Here is a 23914-nt window from a genome sequence, read left to right as displayed (position 1 = left end):
TTTTGAGCTTTACAACTTCCTGAAATGGAAAGACTGGACATTTATCTTTCACTTTTTTCTTTTAACCATCTAGTCAATGAAATGCATAACTGTTCACTTTTGAGAAGACATACCATACTCAGATTAAACAACTGTTACCCAAAGTCATTTTGATAAGAGTCTACCAGGATAAAACATGTGAAACTGAGATGGTTTTGCTTGGAGTGTGTTGGTATGCTTCTAATTCTGCTTCTAAAAACCCCTTCTGTTTCATTTGGTTTAATCCCCCCTGCTTAACACTGTATTCTATTTACATAACCGCTGTTAACTAAGCACCACCCTCCCTCCAGGGCATTGGTGGTTCAGTGGTAGAATTCTCGCCTGCTCCGCCCCCTCTCCTTGTCACACCCTGATTTTCACCAGTCACTTTTCTCTCCACCCTCTCTACATCACATCCTGTTTCCGCCCTACTTGGCTAGTATATATAGGATTGTGTTTTTAGTTTAGTTTTAGTTTAGCTTAGCTTGGCTTAGATTGTGCTGCGTTCCGCGTGAATAAAGAGATACTGCGTACAGCTCAGCCATGAGTCCCTGGTCGTCTGACTCCTGCCCACGAAGCTAGCCCGGCAGGAGTGATTGATCTAAAATGAATCATCAAAAGGAGAAGAAAAAAAGCAAATCTTTATTTTTTATCCAAATATATCAGACTTCGTAATTTAGTTAGTTTCGACAAAATGTAGAGTCATCATATAATATATCATCCAAAGCAGGACATTCTAAGAGTAGAAGGGAGTGCTGTTAGTAATTACACAGGTACAACAGGTATAAACTGGAACTCTTCCTGTAAACTTGAACCTACGGTCAAACTTAGTAATAGGGGCTAAGCTGCAATTACATGCAGAAGTCACACCTCTCCCATTTACATATGAGAAAGATAAAAAAACGACATTCACGAATAACAGAACTCCATTTGGCAACAGTGGTTCTTTCTCGTCTGTCTGGGAGAGACTGATTCGATGATCACCGTCTTGAAGTCAGTCACCTCTTCTAAAATGATCAATTCCAATTCTTTTTTTTTTCTTTTTTCTTCTTATTTTTTAAATGATTCTGATCAGCTCTGGCTAATGGTGGTGCTGGCAGTTGAACCTGGGACATCAAACATGAGAGTCTCTTTTCATAACCATTATGCTATCTACCCCTACTGCTCACATCGTTTGTGTTACCCTGTCTTCCCTCCCTTAACTGAAATAGTGATGACCTGAAGCCACTGCCTCAGTTTTCAGGCTCCTCCCCACCCCCCGTCAGGATTGCATGGGTGACTCTGAGTATTTGCTGGCTCCAGATAAACTTTTGGAACATTAATTCAATTCCCTCAAAGATATTCCGTAGGACTTGGATGGGGATTGCATTAAATCACAGTGACTCCTCTCCACATTTCTACTCATAGAGTGCTCAAAGGCAAAGTGAGCTCCTCTGATCTTGTCAGATCCAAATTCCTAGGAACTGAAAGTGTGGAGGACATAGAAAACATGCCAACATTTTATTGAGTGTGTGAATAAATACATTCAGAGACTTTGATTTTGGATCCATACTTCTTCTTGGCATGAAAGATAAATTTAAATTATTCTCCAAATTAAATCATGGCTCTAGTTACTCTTAAGTGGTTGGACCAAATGATCTGTATAGTTTCTTCCACTGCTAGCAAAGACACTATGTCTCCTTGACCCCCTTCTCTCTTTGCTCCTTATTTTATTTCCTAAATCCTGCAATAAATCAGACAGTGTAGAGACAGAGGGACAGGACAACCAGCTCTCTTCACAGTGGATGGATGCTCAAGGTTGATCATCTTGCCAGTAGCTATTCCCTGGCTTTTGTGTGCACCTACAGAATTTGGTTGATACAGAGGTAGCCAGAGGTGTTATTGAAGTCAATGGTAGAATTGTTGATGCGATAATTTCCCAATAAGAAAATCGTTATAGGATTCTAAAATCTGGGACATAACCAGAATCCAAAACAGACATTAAGAAGTTACATATTAATGAGAGAAAATGGATGAATTCAGGGCAAACAGACTGATATGCCCCCTCCCCCCCATAGGAAAATCCATGCTAAGGAGAAAGTATAAATTTTTTATAAAAATCTTTGCATTCCAAATTTTCATTTTGTAAGTGTTCTACTAAGCAACAGTTTTATTCCCAACAACAAGTCATAAGTATTAGACCTCAGGGTTAGAAAAATAGTATTACCAAAATTATTCCATAGGACAAGACACCAACAGAATCATTGTTTACTTAAAAATGATATCTTTAATCTATTTCATGGTAATTTTCCTTGGGTATTCCTCCTGAACTAAGAGACAGACCTTGGGTGGGATAGGTTTCTAAGTGAGGAAAAACAAAAGCAAAAACAAAACAAAAACCTGTCTTGTTACAATAAATGCCACAAAGAAGAGAAAGGCATAGAAAGGTCACACTTAAATTTACATACAAACGTTAAGTGTGAATATCGATCACCTGTTTCAGTGTATTATTGTGTCTCCGTAAGGACAAATAACGAGGTTTTCTTTTTAAATAGAAGAAATTTCAGGAAAAGAATAAAATGTAGCCAGCTGACTTAATTTAACACAGGGATCATTACATAATTTTATACAGATGATGATAAATTCAAGATAACTTGGCTACTGACTAGTATGATTACTCAGCATTTGTTCAGAGCTCATATTTGTACTAGTTAGTATATAAAACAGATTTCCAAAGCTTAATTAGTCTACGAAAGGATGAATTGTCAAAGTAATTAGCATGTATTTTCCCTGTAATCACAACATTTAAAAATCATAAGGAATTTTCAATGTATCTGTGGTGCTAAGTTAGAGATATAATAGTTGCATTTTTGTTTCAGGGCAATAAACAGCACAAACTTGTATAATTCCCTCATATAAAGTACAGTTGAGAACTTCCCAGGACCTTAAACAGCAGAAAAACATGAACTCAGGTTTTAAAATAACAAATAATTTAAGGCTAAAATATTTGGTATTAATAATGCCAGAAGCCTTCCTAACCTAATAAACATGCACAAAACTACAACTTTGAACAAAACACAATTTTATCAGATATATGTGTATGTGTATATATGTGTTGTGAATATATACACATATATTCATATATATATTCACATATATTCATATATACAATTTTATCACCCTGAAAGCTATCCACTCATGTTTGGCTTGATACATATGTTAGAAATGTCATGGAGAGTGCCACTCCTTTAAATATATATATATATATATATTTTCCAGAATATACAATATAAATATACCATATATAAATCATGCCATAAAACTAAATGCAAAATATGCACATTATTGCATGCTTGATGTGATAATACATGCCAATCAATAAAAATTGCTTTCTGATGCCCTCCCACCATAATATTTGCTTTCTGCATGATAGCCACTCTTGCTTGGCAAGGAAGGTCCTTAAATATGCATATATGATTGGTGGGAACAATGAACCTTTCTGATTCCTTAGAGAGGATGATGACCTCATCGGCCAAAGACGGGATTATAATCAAATCAAACAGTAGCTCATGCCTAAATGGGGGATGATTGCTATGTGAAGCGATCAGAGTTCATTTTCCTTAATTTGGCCGGAAGATTCCCTTCCATCCTCACTGCTCCTCCAGCCATCTTTTGAAGCTTTGGTGGCAAATCAGCCATTGACTGGCTCATGGGGTCGGACAGCATCTTGGTGGTCTTAGATGCCAGTTTCTCTTCTGAGTTGCCAGGAACTGAACTGATTCGTTGAAGTTTCATGGGCAAATCTCCTAAGCTGTAGGCTTTTTCGGAAGTTGTAGAGCTCATCCTTAAGAGTTTTTTGGGGAAGTCTTCTCTTCCAGTGATTTTTTGCAGCTTAGATGGGAGTTTTGTACTCATGTCATCAAGTCCATCTAAGCACTCCACAGAATTATGTCTTTCTTTGCTGTTAGTTATGGCTGGTGCTATTAAAGGTGATGACATAAGAAGCATCTCCTCCTGTTCTTTCACACTGTAAGGTGGGGTGGGGACTTCAAATGTTGCATGGAACTGGGAGTAATCAACTTTAAAGAATCCTTCTTCTAAGGAAATTACAGGGAAGAAACGATGACCCCAGAGAACTTCATCTTCAGTATATGAAGTTCGAGCTTGACAAGTCATCCCTTTAAGGAAAAAAAGAAAGAAAATCCGTGGTGAATTATGCACAATAGAATCACATGGAAAGCTGGCATAACCCAAAGAATTCATTTTCAATTCGTTAAGCTTCTGATTTTTCATCTGACTAGAGTAGTAGAATATACAAAAAGTTTTATTGTAAGTTGGTAGCTCTACTGACATACACTATTTCAGTGGGAATGGAATGATGTTACAGTTCATCTTTGTTGGCTAGCACATCAGAGGATAGTTAAATATTTTAATCCACAAATCAAAAGTAAAAATGATATAGAATAATTTTGGAATGTGTCTCTGTAAGGAGATAAATGAAGACATCCTGTAAACATTGGTCATCATTCAACAAGCAATTTGATTAGGTGAGACAAAACTGACATTCAATCAAAATTTTACCACTCTAAGAACACATAAGGGAATACTATTCAGCTGTAAGAAATGATGAAATTGTTTCTTTATTACAACATGGAGGGAACTCGAAGGAATCATGTCAAATGAGTAAGAACATGAAGGGCAGCTACAGGATGATTTCACTCACAGGTGCTACTTAGATAAAGAAAGTGAGACTCTGAGGTGAAGCTTTACTTAGCAATGGTTTATTGCAGCAGATCCAAAGACTTAAAGAGGGGCAGTAGTGGTTTGGGAGGGTGGGAAGGGGTAGAAAGAAGGTTAGAAAGGTAGAAAGAAGATACTTGCTATCTTATGGTGGAGAAAGAGGACAAGTTGGTAGGGGAGTACGGTGTTCAGACACCTACCATGAGAAGACAGAAAACTGTACTCTTGTGGACTGGGGAGACGACGTAATGATTACGCAGATGACTTTCATGTCTGAGGCTCTGAGATTCCAGGTTTAATTCCTAGCACCACCACAAGCCATAACTGAGACTTGCTCTGCTCTGCTCTCTCTCTCTTTTCTGTGTATCTCTCTCACTAAAATAAGTTAAAAATAAACTGGATACTTGTGACAGTAACAATACTACAAACCAACACTTCATTGTAAAGCTGCCTAAAAAAAAAAATCTTAAGAACGATATTGAGTATCAATTTGTTTTTCTGTAAAGCATGCTAACCATGACTTACATTACAGCACCACTAGTATCTGAAACAAATAATATGCGCAGAAATGTAAAGTATTTCACATCACGCTCATGAATAGTTAGCTCTGACTGAGTGAGAGGCAAAGTATCCACCCCAAGCATTTGCTAAATGAATAAAAGTTGAAAATATTTCTGTGTTGATGATGGGGAAAACATTGTGGTGTTTTGATTCTTTTATTAGTCATTGTTCTAACTTTTATTGCCAAAATACTGTTTTACAAGACAACCGTTGTCTTGGGGTACATTATTACTTCTCCCAAATAGATCAGCATCCCTCACCCACCTGCAGGTGATTTTTTCTAGCTCTTTATAGCTGGGATAAACTTTTGCTCAAAGTTTGGAAAGTCAGCTGCTAAAACCAGTAGTTTGGACTGTGTAATGTTCCAAGTACTGTTTTTTGCTACAGGGATGTCTGAAATAGGATGCGGAACGACAGATTAAAATCTTGTTGTGGGGCTCCGGCGGTAGCCTAATGGGTTAAGCGCACGTGGCGCAAAACGCAAGGACCGGCCTAAGGATCCCGGTCTGAGCCCCCGGCTCCCCACCTGCAGGGGAGTCGCTTCACAGGCGGTGAAGCAGGTCTGCAGGTGTCTGTCTTTCTCTCCCCCCTCTGTCTTCCCCTCCTCTCTCCATTTCTCTCTGTCCTATCCAACAACAACAACATCAGCAACAACTACAACAACAATAAAACAACAAGGGCAACAAAAGGGAAAATAAACAATAAAAAACGTATTATATATATATATATATATTGCATTGTTTGGCTGTCATTTATCTTATATTACTTTAATTCACACAACTGTGATCTTTTTTCAATTTTATTTTTCCCTTTTGTTGTCTTTGTTGTTTATCATCACTGTTGTTATTATTGCTGCTGTTGTTGTTGGATAGGACAGAGAAATGGAGAGAGGAGGGGAAGACAGAGATGGGGAGAGAAAGACACCTGCAGAGCTGCTTCACCACCTGTGAAGCGACCCCCTGCAGATGGGGAGCCGGGGCTTGAACTGGGATCCTTCTGCTGATCCTTGCACTTTGCGTCATGTGTGCTTAACCAGCTCCCCACACAACTGTGTTCTTTTATAAATTATATATTTAGATTGACTTGCCTACCGAAATCAGCAGACCTCGGAAGTCCATGTTTTATGAATATGGAGATTTGAGTGTAAATGAAGACTGTACTAAATTACAGGCTGGGCCTAGGAGATGACTCAGTGAAAATGCACAGAACATGCATGCCAGAGGCGCCAGGCTTGATCACTGGCACCAACACTGCCAGAGTGAGTAGAGCGCTGATACATATATATGTATGTATATATTCTTGAAAATGTGGTTCACTCATGGGCAGAACTTAGGAACAAGAACAGAAAGGGGAGACAAAGTAAAACTTGAACTGGTTGCTGTATTGCACCACTGCAAAGGGCTCTAGGGAAGGAGGTGGACAGGGCAAAGAGTCTTTCAGGGTCTGGTACACGGTAATGGCCAAGGACCTAGGCTGGGAGGGAGAGTTCTTTGTAGACATCTGTCACGGTGAGGTGAGAAACTGTATGCATGTGTCAACAACAGTCCTGTAAACTATTAACCTCCCAATAAAGATGCAGAGAGAGAGAGAGAGAGAGAGAGAGGAGAGAGACCTTCAGAAATAAGTAAGTAGCAGTCCAAAAGGTGGCATAGTAGGTAGTGTTGGACTTCAAAGCATGAGGTCCTGAGTAAAAGCTCCTGGGATTGCATCTACCAGAGTGATGTTCTAGTTCTGTCTTTTTCTCCTGTGCTAATAAATACTTAAAAAAAATAAAATAAAAACCTCTATTTAAATAAAAATAAAAACTTCAGCTTTATATTTGTCAAAAGGTGTAATTAATTTATAAACTCCACTGCTTTCCTTTACCCGTGCTTTCCTATTTTTATTGGAGGGCATCAGTCAAGCATAATTTGAAGATGTGGCAATTGTCTTTATGTTTTATTAGGGATTAATTATGGACGAGACAGTTGTTTTCACAGGGGTATAGTTTCTTTTATTCTCCTCTTTATTTTTTATTTTTTTAAAGTTTTTAAAAAATATTTATTCCCTTTTGTTGTCCTTTTTTATTGTTGTAGTTATTATTGTTATTGATGTCATTGTTGTTGGATAGGACAGAGAGAAATGGAGAGAGGAGGGGAAGACAGAGAGGGGGAGAGAAAGACAGACACCTGCAGACCTGCTTCACCGCCTGTGTAGCGACTCCCCTGCAGGTGGGGAGCCGGGGGCTCGAACCGGGATCCTTCAGCTGGTCCTTGTGTTTCAAGCCACGTGCGCTTAACCCGCTGCGCTACCACCTGACTCCCCCTCCTCCTTTTTTAAAAAAAAATTAGTGATTTAACAGAGCTGTACACAATGATAAGATTTCAGGGGTATAATTTCACACCCACACAGGGTTGTGTAAGGCACCACACCCACCACTAAAGCTCTGTTGTCCCCGTCTTCCTCCATAACCAACATAGTTCTGACAACCTCTGAGATGGTTTGGTTACCATTGTTTTTGCATAATTTCCCTTGATATGTTTCAGCACACCCCTCCCACCACCAACTGAAATACACCTCCGCCATCCCATGGTGCACTGGGTCCCCAATATCCTGTCAACTCTCTCCTGGCCCCTATGCCCCCAAATCCGTGACTTCACTGGGCCAGACCACACCGATACCGTGCTTTCCCCTTCTCTTCTCAATTTGTCACTTTAAAAATAACTTTGATTGTGTTTAAGCCTGTAACTGTTGGAATAAAGCAATATTCTGTTTTTTGCTTTTCCCTGACAAGTGATCACATATGTAGTACTTAAATTTAGATAGATAATTAAAAAGTCATATAAAAATTAAATTAGGTACCTCATTAAATTGCTCCTAATCTTTCTTGCTAGCTGTATCACCAGGCACTGGGCTGTTAATGTTTAATTAACCATTTTTTCCTACACAGTTCAAAAAAAAAAAACTCACCCAGAAAACATATACATATAAGATGGGAGAAACAGTATAATGGTTATACAGAAAAAACGTTTATGCCTGGGACTTTATAGCCCCAGTTTTAATTCCCGGAACTACCACAAACTAGAGCACAACAGTGTTCTGGTTCAAAAAAAAAAAAAACATGAAAAAGAGAAAAAAGGAAGGAAAAAAACTTAATCAGAGCTCTGCTCAGTTTTGGCTTATGGTCATGCTGGAAATTGAACATGAGACCTGCGAGCCTCAGGCATGAAAGTTGTATCACAAGGCTATCTTCCCAACTTGGAAACAACTTTTCATCTCATCTCAGGAACTGTGCTAGGTGCTCTCTTGAAATAATTTCTGATCCTCAATATCAACCTATTAGAAGCTATTCTTGTATGTACCTTTCAAAAATAAGCATACTGTTCACAGAAAATAAATATATTGATCTCCTTTGGGTCCAGATCCAGGAAACCGAAAGAAAAGATACCAGCATTATTGCTATTACTGTGTATGGTTTTTACTTTGCTATGATGCTTTCTATTTCAGTAGCTAGGAACTTGACTCCAGTTTACCAATTTATTTCTGTTATGGTAGAAATATGAGACGAACCATCAATAAATATGTCTTCTTAACCTGGCTTATTATCAGGAACAATCCCAGATACATCTTTATGTGAATGTATCAAATTAGTTTGAGAAGTAATTTTAAATTGTGTAGACATCACAAACAGTAACAATGTGCATTTCCTGCAATTCTATAATCTCTGAATATTTCATGAGAAAAAAACTGTTCATTATCATTTATTCAGAAAAGACAAAATACACTTCCTTGATATATTTATGGATTTTATTTTATTTAAAAAAATATTCTCTTTTGTTACTCTTGTTGTTTTATCATTGTTGTGTTTATTATTGTTGTTGTTGTTATTGATGTAGTCAATAGGACAGAGATAAATGGAGAAAGGAGGGGAAGACAGAGGAGGAGAGAAAGACAGATACCTGCAGACCTGCTTCACCGCTTGTGAAGTGACTCCCCTGCAGGTGGGGAGCCGGGGGCTCGAACCAGGGTCTTTATGCCGGTCCTTGCGCTTTGCACCACCTGCATGTAACCCGCTGTGCTACTGCCTGACTCCCAAATTTTATTTTATTTTATTTTTGGATCTCAAGATCCAGAAGAATACCTAGGATAAAGAACACATATTCCTATCCATTAAAATAATTATGCTTTATTTGTTTAATTCCCTAAGTACCATTTAGTGTTTTACTAAAAACAATCACTCTCATAAAATTATTGTGTATCTTTTCAGCCAAGGGTACTAATTTAAATGTAAGAAAATAGTTTATAAATTAATATTTACTGTTAAGGCATATGCCCTCCCTCCTCCCTCCTCCTTCTTTCTGAGTTGGGACCTTATGCATGATTTTACTGCTTCTAGACCAAGCTTTATTCCATTTAACTAGAGAAAGAGAAAGAGATACACAGAGGGAGAGATATCACAGGACCAGAAGTTCCCCTGGTGTCAGCATGTGTGTGTGCTCGGGCTCCAATTTCAGCCTTACGCATCTATCCAGTGAGCTATCTCTCCAGCCCCTGCCATAGAAAATTCCTTCCCTTTTGCTTTTTCATTTTTTGTCATCTCTAGGGCTTTCCTACTCCAAGTCAGCTGTTTCAGAGAGAGAAAGACAGAAACAGAGATGGAAAGATAAGAAGGTTCTGAAATGTCTCCCAGTGTGACAGGGGCTGGACCTAGTCCTGGGTGACTTACTTGGCTTATCTGGTAGCAATGCTCAGAAACTGCAATTTTAAATGTTAACATTTCTGCCACTGTACTGGATAAAGAAGTGGTGGGAATAGAACTCTGCAATTAAAAGAAGATGATATGGTATCCCTTTGGGACAAAATGGAAGGAAATAGAGGTGATCATGCTTAATGAAGTAAGTAAGGAGATATGCAACAACTACCAGATGGTTTCACTCATTTGTGGCATACATGGGACTTGAAACACATGGGGGTAAAATAAACAGGAGTAGCCGAATTGTCCCCCAAACCTTGTGAAGACTGTGCAGTTATCAAGGTAACATGAGGTGGGGGAAGGGCGCAGAATTACGGTGATGGGTGTAGTGTGGAAGCGTCATGCTGTAATCTTACAATCACGTGAATCAGGAAATCACTAGTAAAAACAATAAGTTAAATGCCATTTAAAACTGATGGTGTATTCACCTAGCGTGAGTGAATAACATAACTTAGTGTTTCCCTTTTGCAATGCAAGTCTGAAAGCTTTGATCATCATAAATGCCTATGTATATTAAGAATTGAAGTAAGGGAGTTGGGCGGTAGGGTGGCGGGTTAAGCGCACGTGGTGCAAAGCGCAAGGACCGGCGTAAGGATCCCGGTTCGAGCCCCCGGCTCCCCACCTGCAGGGGAGTCGCTTCACAGGCGGTGAAGCAGGTCTGCAGGTGTCTGTCTTTCTCTCCCCCTCTGTCTTCCCCTCCTCTCTCCATTTCTCTCTGTCCTAGCCAAAAAAACCGACAATAATAACTACAACAATAAAAACAACAAGGGCAACAAAAGGGAAAATAAATATAATAAAAAAGGTTTTTTAAAAAAGAATTGAAGTAAATTTGGATAAGCTTCGCCTAATCATTTCAAACCATAAAAATTAAACAGTGAAACATAATTTTCTCGTTATCACTATCTTAACCAAGTTCATTTTGATGAGTTTTTTTTTTTTTTAGTATTCAGAAAGGAACAGGAAATTAAAAATAAAAATTTGGTCGCTGGCATTGCAATGTATCACATTAACCATTCCAGGACTGACTTGTTTCCTACAGAAACCATAGAAAAGAGTTAAGATATACCTGAAAGGGGAGAAATGTGGAGGAAATATAGTCTTTCTTTCTTTTTTCTTTTTAATAAATCTGTGAAACCCTGGTTTTGAAGTTTGAACTGGAATTTGAACCTGCAGTCTTCGGTGTCACAGGCATGAAAGTGTTTCTGCTTAACCACTATGCTATCTCCTCGGACTTATTCTTTTACTTTGAGTAAACAGGCCATCAATTATTAAGATGTTTAAAGTTCAACAACGTCCATAATGGAAACAAATATTTGTTTCCATCCAAATACCTGTAAATACTATTATGAAAATGTCAATGGGTTATTTTGGGTATAAAGAAGGTGGAAATTTTATCTACTAAATGAATTTAATTTTGCTTGCACACATAGCAAACTATCACTCGTAAGGCACCACCTTTATATTATTGATAAGCATGTGGTTAGCTGCCAATTGAATTACTAAAGGGTCTGTGACAATTGTCTGAAGCTCTCTGAACCTCATTTTTGCAGAATGATTGTGCTATCAGCCAGCTCCCTCATGAACCTCAGTTTTATCTTCTACAAAGTAGATATGTCAATACCCTGTCTTATAAATTTGCTAGTTTGAGGTTAATGCACAGAACTGTACAAGGTACTCAGGCAGTGCTCAATAATGACAGTTGTCATTATCATACTGTAGTGATCATTTGCATTTACCATATATATTGGTAATAATGCACTGAATTAATCGAGGAATTCTGACATATTAGCAGCTTGTTTCATATTGGTAATCATGAACTTTAAAAACCACTGCCAGGTAAGCAGCTCTCTTTTTAAATGACATTTATAGAGGAAGAAAATATGCAGGACTCATCTCTAACTATCAAGATTTCTCAACATGTTCTATTTGAGCATCTCCAATAGTAAGGCAGAGTTAAACATGGAAATTGAGTGACTAAAATCCACAACAACGCTCTATTAATAGTACCAAGAACACTTTGACCAGTACATCAGCCTCTGTCAGACCACACATTCATCTGGCAGAGGGACAGTAATATCAGAAATTCCAGTATGCCCGAGTCCCATCAAAAATTTAAAATCTTGCTTCACTGCAGACTATAATTCATGTCAGTCAAGATATGGGTTTAAATGTTAAGAGTATATGGAAACTAAATTCACACAACAATAAAATATCTAGGAGGGTTAATCTGCAGCTTAGACAATGTGCTATAATTAGATGTTTTAAAAGGACTGCTTCCTTCTACAAAAGTTACCCCACAATTATATTGGACAAAAAAAAAATAAGGCCCAGATTTCACAGGAGAAAGGCTACAGCAAATACAAGGATGCTTTCTAAGAATGTTCCTCTACCACATTTCCCTTTCCAGAATGCTTCACATCATGATATTTCTAATCCAAACCCTTTAAAATAATCCATAATTAGATTCGTGATTGCAAATCTCACTTGAATCAAAATAAATGCAAAGAGCATCGCTATATGATTTTACTTTTCTTTTTTAAATCTTTTTATCTTTATTTATTGGATAGAGACAGTCAGAAATCGAGAGGGTAGGGGAGATAGAGATGGGAGAGAGAAAGAGAGACACCTGCAGCCCTGCTTCACCACTTGCAAAGCTTTCCTTCTGCAGGTGGGGACCAGGGGCTTGAACCCGGGTCCTTGTGCACTGTAACATGTGCGTACAACCAGGTGTGCCACCACCCGGTCCCACGATTATACTTTTCACCTGGTAAAGTCTTTGTTTCGTGCTTTAGCCGGATTCCAGACAAACACACGTGACAAAAATTGACAGGAGTTCATCTCTGTGGAAACTGGCAAAGTGACACATGCTGCTACTGCAAACGGCTGACTCTTGAATCCCCAAATGGAAACCATTTTGTGGGGAAAAAAGGAAGATGATCCCGTGCATTGATTCATGGACAAACAAGGCAATATATCACTGCTCAGTCTGACTGATGTCAACACTGATGTGTCCATTAAAAATGACAGATACAGGGAATCAGGTGGTAGCACAGCGGGTTAAGCGCAGGTGGCGCGAAGCACAAGGACCGGCGTTAAGGATCTGGGTTCGAGCCTTGGCTCCCCACCTGTAGGAGGGTCGCTTCACAGGCGGTGAAGCAGGTCTGCAGGTGTCTGTCTTTCTCTCCCCCTCTCTGTCTTCCCCTCCTCTCTCCATTTCTCTCTGTCCTATCCAACAACAATGACATCAACAACAGTAATAATAACTACAACAACAAGGAAAACAAAAGGAAAAATAAATAATAAAAAAAAAAGACAGATACAGCCCTATACTTTTTGATATTTTCCCATTCCTGATTCTGCTTTTACAGCACATGGGTAAGTTTATCTCTTTAATGGAAAGGAAGTTCATTCAAATAACCCATCCGAAAGCTTTTAATATGAAAATGGCAGAATGAGTTGTTTTTGAAAAGACCTTACTTAAACTTTCAGGATACCTGAACTCGGTACTTTTGCTTCTTCTGGTCTGAAATGGTGGTTGTGTCTTTTACATGAGAGATCATGACATGGGTAAACACAGTATAGCCATATGCCCAGGGTAACGTCTGAAAGCTACAACACAGAACAATATCCATTCCCTTCATTTTGGATGGAACTGGAAGGAATCATGTGAAGTGAGATAAACCAAAAGGAGAAGAAGGAATACCAACCAGGTGATCTCCCTCATAGGTGGAACTTCAGAGACAAAGAGAGAGAGGGAAACACAAAGTAATACGGACTGGGTAGGTGTACTGCAGCAAAGCAAAGGAGTCTGCGTAAGGAGAGGAAGGAAGATCCTGAAGGAGTGTTGGGCTCCTGGTGCATGATGGCAGAAAAGGGTCTAAGCTGGGGGAGAAAGTGTTTTGCAGACATCTACCATGGGGAAATGAGAAATTGTATCCACGTGTCAACAATTGTACTGTAATATATTAACTGCCCAAATTAAGTGATTAAAAAAGCACCACAAAAATAATATTTTTTTCTTGTGGGACTTTATCTAAATCTTACCCAATGTAGAAGGTGCCTTGAGAGGAAGACACATTTCCTATTGTAAAGGCTATATATATATATATATTTTAAAATATTTATTTATTTATTTATTTATTCCCTTTTGTTGCCCTTGTTGTTTTATTGTTGTAGTTATTATTGTTGTTGTCGTTGTTGGATAGGACAGAGAGAAATGGAGAGAGGAGGGGCAGACAGAGAGGAGGAGAGAAAGACAGACACCTGCAGACCTGCTTCACCGCCTGTGAAGCGACTCCCCTGCAGGTGGGGAGCCGGGGTTCGAACCGGGATCCTTATGCCGGTCCTTGTGTTTTGCGCCGTGTGCGCTTAACCCACTGCGCTACAGCCCGACTCCCTAGAGGCTATATTTTACCATGGATTCACCAGGTAAAAGGTGAAAAAAGCAAATCTCCAACTAGCTCATGTTCTAAGAACAGTGACAAATGATATCTCATTGTGGTATAACACAGGCTAAATATTTTCTAAGAACTTTTTACTTATTATCGTGAATCCTCACAACCAATCTGGTGAATAGGTCATTACCTCCCTTCCCATTCTCTCCATGTGGAAACTGAGTCACCGAGAGATTAAAGTAGCAGACGGCATATATAAGAGATAAGGAAGTTGAAATTTGAGTTCAAGAAGAACTTTCAAAGCTTCAAAGCTTCTGTCAAGAAGTACTGAAAATTAGAAAGCAAGGATACGGGAGTTGGTCAGTGGCGCAGCGGGTTAAGCGCAGGTGGCGCAAAGCGCAGGGACCGGCGTAAGGATCCCGGTTCGAGCCCCCAGGTCCCCACCTGCAGGGGAGTCGCTTCCCAGGCAGTGAAGCAGGTCTGCAGGTGTCTGTCTTTCTCTCCCCCTCTCTGTCTTCCCCTCCTCTCTCTATTTCTCTCTGTCCTATACAACATGGCGATATCAGTAACAACAACAATGAGAACTACAACAATAAGACAACAAGGGCAACAAAAGGGAATGAGTAAATAAATAAATATTTAAAAAGGAAAAGAAAGCAAGAACAAGAGGGAATTCAAAGTAGAAATATAGTTAATGAACATTTATGGGAAAGTGTCCACGTTTTGTCTAAGATGATCAACTCTGTAATTTCGTATTCAGGGGCATAAGATTTGCTACAATAAAGATGCAAGCAATGTAGGAAGGAAATGGACATAGTTTCTATATGGAAAACTATGTAGCAGCTTCCAGCACCACTGACTATACCAAACTCTCTGAAATTATCTAAATCAAACGAAAATCATGAAGACATCTGTGCTCTAGGTTCATCATGATAATTTCATGAGATAGTGAACACAATAATCTATCATGGGTTGTCAGCCTTTGGAAAGGTCTCCCACCAGCATAAGCAAAAGTTCCTGAGTTATAATTACTAATGAAAGAGATGCGTGAATCTGTTCATCTTGACTACTATCTAGGTTCATAAAGTGATGATCTATTAAGTTATCTCAAAACTCAAATACTGACTGAATTTATACTGAGTATTAATTTTTAAAAAATAAATTGAAAGGAAAAGAAGATAAAATAAATGGCATGTAATCTCTACATAGAGTGTGAATAACTCTTGCACAAAGAAGTAAGATACACTTGCTGATAAATGGAATTCGATCATAATGAGTCCTTATTTTTCCCTTATGTCTGTGTGACACAATAATGTGCATGTCTAGGTATATATTTACTATACAGTTTGGATCTTTCTGCATTTAACCCCTAAAATCTAGGCTCATCAAATTGATTACATATTTTGATATCCTTAAACATTAGACTTCTAGTTAAGTCTAAAGTTTTGGTGAAATTTCTATTTTACATGTTCCTGTAATTGTTGACCCTATAATCTCTTTTTTCTCAATAATTTAAAACTTATTTCCCCCGTAATTTAAGAGTTTCACTTTTTATGTAGGCTGTTATATCTTTTTCAGCCATAAACTAGAGCTAAATATATTTTTTAACATCTCTTTTGGCAGAAATTCAAATACATTTTGTTTGCTTGCAGGCTCAGAACAGAGTCTGAATAAATATTTGCAATTCAGCAGTTGTTCTGGTTCTATGCTTTGCAGTAAAAGGTCAGAGAATTTTGCTTCTAACTTTGCTGCTGTTATTTATAGCATCTAAATGAAAAAATAAAGTCCCTATAATTTTATGGCAACCAGTACTGAATGCCTTTTAATTTAGGTGTAAAATGCCATACCACAAAAATAATCACACATACATAATTTTTAACACATGTTTTTAATCAGGAGAAGAAGGGATTGGTTTGAGCATGTACATGCAAGTCTCATAGAAATTAATGCAGGCATTTAAAATCAGAACTATTAAATATGTTCCCAAATGATATGAGTTCCTATAACTTTACTTTTAAAATTTATTTCTATTAAAGAAGAAATTGAAAAAAAAGTCAAATGCATTAACAATGCTGAAGCAAATAGCATGTGAAAGGTTAACTGTTGCTTCCTTGAAATTGCCATTTCGAGAATGAGATGGTAACTAAACCCTGTATGTTTATGCTAGAATATAGCTCCACTTCTAAGGCAGCCTGTATGCTATTTCACTGAAGGTTTCTAAAAACATTTCTTTATGAGAGAACTCATGCTTGAGGATCCAACACTGTCTACTGCACCACCTCCCACACCACCTTATCCCAGATTTTTAAGTTAAAAATGACCCGCTGACAAGCATTCTATCAATGCTCATGAGTCAGGGGCTAAATGGAACATTCTTGGCTGGCCTGGTGACATTTCTGAAAAGAACTATATCATCTATTCATATATTCACCTTTGAATAATATTTTGAAATTTACAACAGATTACTTCTAGCACATAAATCAGACATGCAATAACTAAAACTGTCTAATATTCAAAAGGTTGTTGACATTACAGAACAATACAACCAAGTTTACAGGAAACACAGGTGAGTCAATCCATTGAGAAATCATATACCAATTAGGAATTACAAAATAGAATTAACAATTGAAAAACAAGGCATCATTTTGTGATCTTATACACCCATCGTGTCATTCATAAGAACTATGTAGCTATATATTCTACAAGTTTTAACAGCCTGGGATTCCAGGATGCCTATTCTTTGATCCATCAGTTTGAACAAAAACAAAAATCAGAAAATACTGACACATGGTTATTTGACTTTAAGTGATACTTACTCCAACTAGAAAACAGAGCCAACAGTTCAGGAGTTAACAAACTTGCATTCCTTTGATTAACCTGGGAAGTGCATAAACTTCCTTTGACTAAATTCTCTTACACACTCTGATGCAAAACATCTGAAACTATTTCCATCATTAATTCAGTTATCTACTTAATAAAATATCAGTTGAAGATATGATATTTCTCTAGACTTTAAGGTATGAGTAAAAAAAAAACAATCAAACAATAATGGAAATATCTAAATGAAGTCCAAAGGAAAAATATTGTCTATATTGATTTTAAAAAAAAAGTAAGTAAAAAAAAAGTTGGTAGGGAGGGTGGGGATTTCAGATGCCATGTTAGTATCAAATTATGTAGTTAGCTATTATGGAGTTGAGTAGTCTGTAACAATAACACCATCTAATATTTATTATACATTGAATCTATGCTAAGATATTGGATTATTTATTTAAATGGATTATTTATTTGGATTATTTATTAAATGGATTATTTATTTAAATGGATTATTTATTTAAAATATCTATGGTGCACTTACTATCTTCTTTAATGTGTGGAGAAATGGGCCAGAGTGGGTACTTCATCAAAGAAAATATGCAGATAGGGGTGGAGGGACTGGTATAATGATTATGCAGAGACTCTCATGCCTGAGGCTCCAAAGTCCCAGGTTCAATCTCCTGCACCATCATAAGCCAGAGCTGAGCAGTGCTCTGTTTAAAAAAAGAAAAAAAAAGTGCAGTGACCAATAACTGTATTAAAAGATATTCCACATCAGACGCCATCAGGGGACTGCAAAGTATTACAATGAGATAGCAACTTACAATATCACTACAGACCTAGTAGAATGGCCAAAATTTGGAATACTAACAACAACAACTTGAGGCATAGATGAACTCTGACTGTTAGTGGGAATACAGAATGGCTCAGTCCCTTTGGAAGGCAGGTTGACAGTTTCTTAAAATTAAGCATACTCTTCCCATATGATCTAAGAAGCAGGCTCTCTGTTTTTTTTTTTTTTTTTTTTTTTTTTTGCCTCCAGGGTTATTGCTGGGGCTCAGTGCTGACACTACAAATCCACTGCTCCTGTAACCCATTTTTTTCCCCCCATTTTTTTTTTTACTGGGTAGGATTGAGACAAATTGAGAGAGGAAAAGGAGACAGAGAGGGATAGAGGAAGATACCTGTAGACCTGCTTCATGAGCAGGGGCTTGAACTCAGATCCTTGTGTGGGTCCTTGTGCTTTGTACGTGCACTTAACCAGGTGTACCACTGCCAGGCTCTGGCTCTCTGGTATTTAACCAAATAAGTTAAGAATTTGCACACGTGTATGTACTGCAACTCAATCCATAACTGTCCAAACATGAAAGAAATCAGAATGTTCTCTGGTAGGTGAATGGATAAACATGCTACATAGGCCTTTTATTTGGTGATTTAAAAAAAGCATAAAATACCAAGACACAGGAAGGTGAGGAGTAGCCCCAAATGTGTATTATTAAATGAAAGAAGCAAATCTGAAAAGGTTATCATTTTAACTTTGTCACATTCTGGAAATGGTGATCATGGAGACAGTTCTGGCAAACAGGTGACCAACAGATTTTTACCATAGCAGTGAAACTTTTTGTGTAATACTGTAATAATGAACACATGTCATCATTAGGGTCTAATTTTTATATAACACAGAGTGGACCCTAGTGTGAAGTTAAGTTGATAAGGATGTGCCAGGGTCAGTTTCTTGATTGTAACAAATATACCATATTAAATTTTCCAGTGGATGATGGTCAAAACTATGTGTGTGTGAGGACAGAGGGGCATGAGGGGAGAGTGTATGGGAATGCTACGTCCTGCTCAATCTACTGTGAGCATGAACCCATTCTAAAAAATAAAAGTTGCTATTGAAAGGTAAATATAAACATAAAGAATTGAAACAAAATTTCTGAGAGGTTAAGTAACTTGCACAAGTTCTCACAGCTTTAATAAAGTATTGATTGGGAGTCGGGCGGTAGCACAGCAGGTTAAGCGCACGTGGCGCAGCGGGCTAAGCGCTTGTGGCGCAAAGCACTAGGATCACGGTTCGAGCCCCCAGCTCCCCACCTGCATTGGGTTCACTTCATAATCGGTGAAGCAGGTCTGCAGGTGTCTGTCTTTCTCTCCCCTTCTCTGTCTTCCCCTCCTCTCTCCATTTCTCTCTGTCCTAGCCAACAAAAACTACAACAATAATAATAACCACAACAATGATAAAAAAAACAACAAGGGCAACAAAAGGGGAAAGAAACAATGGCCTCCAGGAGCGGTGGATTCGTGATGTAGGCACCGAGGCCCAGCAATAACCCTGGAGGCAAAAAAAAAAGTATTTATTATGAGAGTGGTAAGATGCCTGTGCTGGTGAGAGAAATGAAGAGAGAAGGAGAAGAAGGAGAAAGAGAAGGAGGAGGAGGAGGAGGAGGAGAAGGAGAAGGTGAAGGAGAAGGAGAAGCCAGAAGGAGAAGAAGGATAAAAAAGAAGAGAGAAAGAGATGTGTGCATTATGTAGTTTTGGGATAAGGTCTTGCTAGGAACTTGTGATCTCTGGGGCCTCAGGTATTAAATTCTGTGTTTCACCAGGATGAGCTCCTCTGGGTTCTCAATGCTTCACAACTTCTTAGTGGTGGAACTACTTTATTTTTTTTTTATCTTTCCTGCTGCTAGGCTGCGTGGAGGGTTGAATCCAGGCCCCACAAGCGTAAGGCATGCCGGCTACAGCTAAACTACTTCCTTAATGACTTTTGTGGAGTTGGTGGAACTATTTTTACTTCTGTTCTTGAAATGAACTATTCTACATCTCAATAGCCTTATTATCTATGTTTTTATGTTTCATATCCGGCACTTTACTATGTCACAAAGATAGACCTATGTACTATGAACTAGATGGTTAATAAAAAAGGCTATTGAAAGATTCACTCCCAAAGCTGTTGTTTTTCTTTTCTAACATGTCTAAATTTTGTTTATTATAATTAACAAAGCTATAGGAATTATTTAAAAAACCATTTAAAAACTACTTTTAAAGATGGAATGAAAACTCATATAATCAAACACCCAAGATTTTATTCTTTTTTTCTATGTTTTTTTTATTGTTGTAGTTATTATTGTTGTTGTTATTGATGTCGTTGTTGTTAGATAGGAGAGAGAGAAATAGAGAAAGGAGGGGAAGACAGAGACAGGGGGGGAGAAAGACAGACACCTGCAGACCTGCTTCACTGCCTGTGAAGCGACTCCCCTGCAGGTGGGGAGCTGGGGGTACAAACCGGGATCCTTATGCCGGTCCTTGCGCTTTGTGCCACCTGCGCTTAACCCACTGTGCTACTGCCCGACTCCCAAGATTTTATTCTTAAATTCAGATATTTTAAATGTCCTACTCACCATATTAAGCAACCTCAAATCTGAATACATAAGTAAATAAGCACATATATTTCAATGAGGTTTTTTTTTAGGAGAGCACTGCTCAGCTCTGGCTTGTGGTGGTGTGGGGGGGTTGAACCTGGGACTTTGGAGCCTCAGACATGGCCTTCTCTACAACCCACTGTATTTATTTTCAGCCCCCCACAATTTATTTCTTTATGAAAGAAAGAAAAAAATTCTATGTAAGTTAGCCAATTTGTAAAACTCAAGTTTAGTAAAATATTCCAAAGCTAAAACTATAGAATCATCCTTTTATTTAATTTATTTTTGCAAGCCATTTTTGTTCATGATTAATAATGGTTTACAACATTGTAAGATGTCATTATATATATATATATATATATATATATATATATATAATAACCTGAAAGGTGGTTCAGTGGATAAAGTGAGGACCACTTAAGCAGGAGGGTCAGAGTTTGATCCCCGGCATCATATTTTCTAGTGTTGCTCTTGTTATCCTTCTCCCTCTCCCTCTCCCTCTCCCTCTCCCTCTCCCTCTGCCTCTCCCTCTCCCTCTCCCTCTCCCTCTCCTCCCCTCTCCTCTCTCCTCTCCCCTCCCCTCTCTCCTCTCCCCTCTCTCCTCTCCTCATCTTTCCCATTAATATACAAATAAATATTTGCAAAATAAAGAAAATTTCCCCTCTGTAATATGAAACTGTCACCTTTGCTTATACCATCTTGAAGGCTCCATTCCCTCTCTCTATGCTGACAATTAATAGTGATAGGTTGTTACCCTGCACATAATAATACGTTAGTATTTCTCCCCTTCAAGCAACACATATATCTTTGCTTAATCTTTCTTCAGACATCACTTCTTAATGTGCATATAAAACTAAGTAAACGATGAAGGAAATGAAGCTTCCGGTAATGTGCCAAGTCTAGGAAGGTTATGAAGAATACACTAGAATCTTAATGGAACTCTGTCCCTATCACCCTGAGAGTAGAAGAAAGATTCATGGCCTATTTTTCACAAGAAACTGAAAACAAATGCTCAAACCTTCAGTCTGCCTAGAGTGGATTTAACATGATACTCATGAAGCATACACTTCAGGGGCTCTCAGGAACTCAGCTTCTTTCCATTTTCATTTACTTGATTTCATTTTTTTTTTCTTGTAGAGAACCTCTACGATTACATAAGCTTCCACCCCTACTTAGATTCGCATCTGCAAAGCACTATAACATGCTCAAAGCAAGGCTCACTGCCTTGAACTGCACAGCACTAGTAAAAAGATCTGCTACTACCTGATGTGGTTGTTTTATAATTTATACGTGCAAAATGTTCACTAACTTTGGAGAAGAGACCACACATGCTGTCTACCTCTCGTGGACATTCTCTACTTTACCTCAAATCTCTTATCCACACAAATGTGCCCACGGCACATGGTTTGAGACATGATCTCACACTTGCTCATTCCAGAGAGGCAAAAGAAAATCAACCGTTCAGTTAGCCTGAGTCCTCCTCACAATGCCCAGTCTTCTTTTTCATGACACACTGAATCAATCTTGAAATTAACAAGTGCTACTAGTAGAGTCTTGTTAATGTATTTTGTTGTTGTTGTTATCACTGGGGCTTCACCACTCTAGGCTGACTTTAACAGACAGAAAGAAAGAGAAAGGAGGGAGGAAGGAAAGAACATAGCACCGGGGCTTCCTCCAGTGAGGTGAGGGCCAGGCCGGACCCTGGTGCGCATGCTGACAAACAGATTCACTATCCAGGTGAACCACCTTGCCAGTCCCATGACTAATATTTTAATATTCACTTAAAGGGGCCAAGGTCTTGTTACATAATACAGTTAATTTTTTAATTTTAATGAAAGAAAAAGGGAGATACTGCTCAGTTCTGGCTAGTGGTGGTGCTGGATATTGAAATTGGTTGGGACTGCAGAGCCTCAGGCATAAACATATATTTTTAATTTTATTTTTATTTCAGTGAGAAAGAGAAGAGAAAGACAGCGAGAGACCAGAGCACTGCTCAACTCTGGTTTATGGTGGGACGGGGATTGAACCTGGGAACCTGGGAACCTCAGGCATGGGCATCTTTTTGCATAACCCTTATGCTGTCTCCCCCGGCCCTGGCATAAACATCTTTTTTAAATAACCATTATGGAATTTAATTCAATCACATGAAACAATTTCTGTAGCTAAGGTTAAACTTCACTTTGAATTCTGAAAAGCTTCAGTACCTGGTTGTTGTCTTTTAAGGGGAAATTGTACTTATCACTTGAGAAAATGTATTACTCCGTTCAGTGTGTATGGGGAGCAGGGAGGTAATTGACATGCTTTGTGAAGAGCTGTGACACAGTCTGGTACACTTTTCTTTTCTTTTCTTTTTTTTTTTTTTTATTTACTAGAGCACTACTCAGCTCTGTCTTATGATGGTGCCAGGGATTGCACCTGGGACTTTGAAGCCTCAGGTCTGAGTCTCTTTGCATAACCAGTATATTCTCTAACCCCTTCCCATCCCAGTCAGGTAGAATTTTCTAGAAATCACTTCTGTTCTGTGGAGAAAAATCTGTGGACCGGACTGAAAGAGACTGGCTGGGAAGCTGTGATGAGATGGGAGTCAAACAAGAATAATAATTAGGAAGCAAACTTAGCAGGACTTGATAAAATGATTGAATTTTGAAGGTGGGGGAGACGGGTACCCCACAATTCTGTACTGTTAGAATGATGAAGATGGACATACTGTAAAATTTGCCTTGTGTTTCTCGTAAGAGGGGAAAGATAAAAATAGTAAATGGGGGAGTCGGGCGGTAGCGCAGCGGGTTAAGCGCACGTGGCGCAAAACGCAAGGACCGGCCCAAGGATCCCAGTTCGAGCCCCCGGCTCCCCACCTGCAGGGAAATTGCTTCCCAGGCGGTGAAGCAGGTCTGCGGGTGTCTGTCTTTCTCTCCCCCTCCTTTCTCCATTTCTCTCTGTCCTATCTAACAATGACGACATCATCAACAACGATAATAACTACAGCAACAATGAAGAAAGCAAAACAAGGACAACAAAAGGGAATAAATAAATATTAAAAAATGTAGCAAATGAAATCATGCCCTTTTATTTTCCGAACTTTCTGATTAAGTTTGTCCGACAGTTTTGTACCATCATACCAGCCAGCTTAAAGTCCTAGTAGCCAGAAGCATGAGAAAAATAACCACCCTCATTTAATCCTGTTCCCTGAAACCGAGAAGAACTCCTCGCAACTAAGCAATCTCTCCATTCTGTGAAGTTCGAAGGAAATGTTATGA

At 38.6% G+C, this 23914-nt stretch overlaps 1 protein-coding gene across 3 annotated transcripts in view; it reads right to left on the bottom strand.

The window, feature by feature from the left end:
* The window catches only part of KCNJ3 (potassium inwardly rectifying channel subfamily J member 3), a 175629-nt gene that overhangs the window by 33566 nt on the left and 118149 nt on the right, over positions 1-23914 (bottom strand). The window contains exon 3 of one of the 3 annotated variants that reach the window (XM_007520880.3): positions 644-4175. The exons of 1 other annotated variant lie outside the window; for it this stretch is intronic. In XM_007520880.3, the coding sequence (XP_007520942.1) occupies positions 3589-4175 (587 nt within the window). In that variant the 3' untranslated portion in view covers positions 644-3588. Of the gene's footprint in view, positions 1-643; positions 4176-23914 lie in introns of those variants that run through there. One more of the 3 variants, XM_007520881.3, reaches the window with a different exon arrangement.

The sequence above is a fragment of the Erinaceus europaeus genome, chromosome 18, assembly GCF_950295315.1.
Source record: "Erinaceus europaeus chromosome 18, mEriEur2.1, whole genome shotgun sequence".
Taxonomy (NCBI): Eukaryota; Metazoa; Chordata; class Mammalia; order Eulipotyphla; family Erinaceidae; genus Erinaceus; species Erinaceus europaeus.
This window is presented reverse-complemented; position numbering and strand designations above follow the sequence as displayed.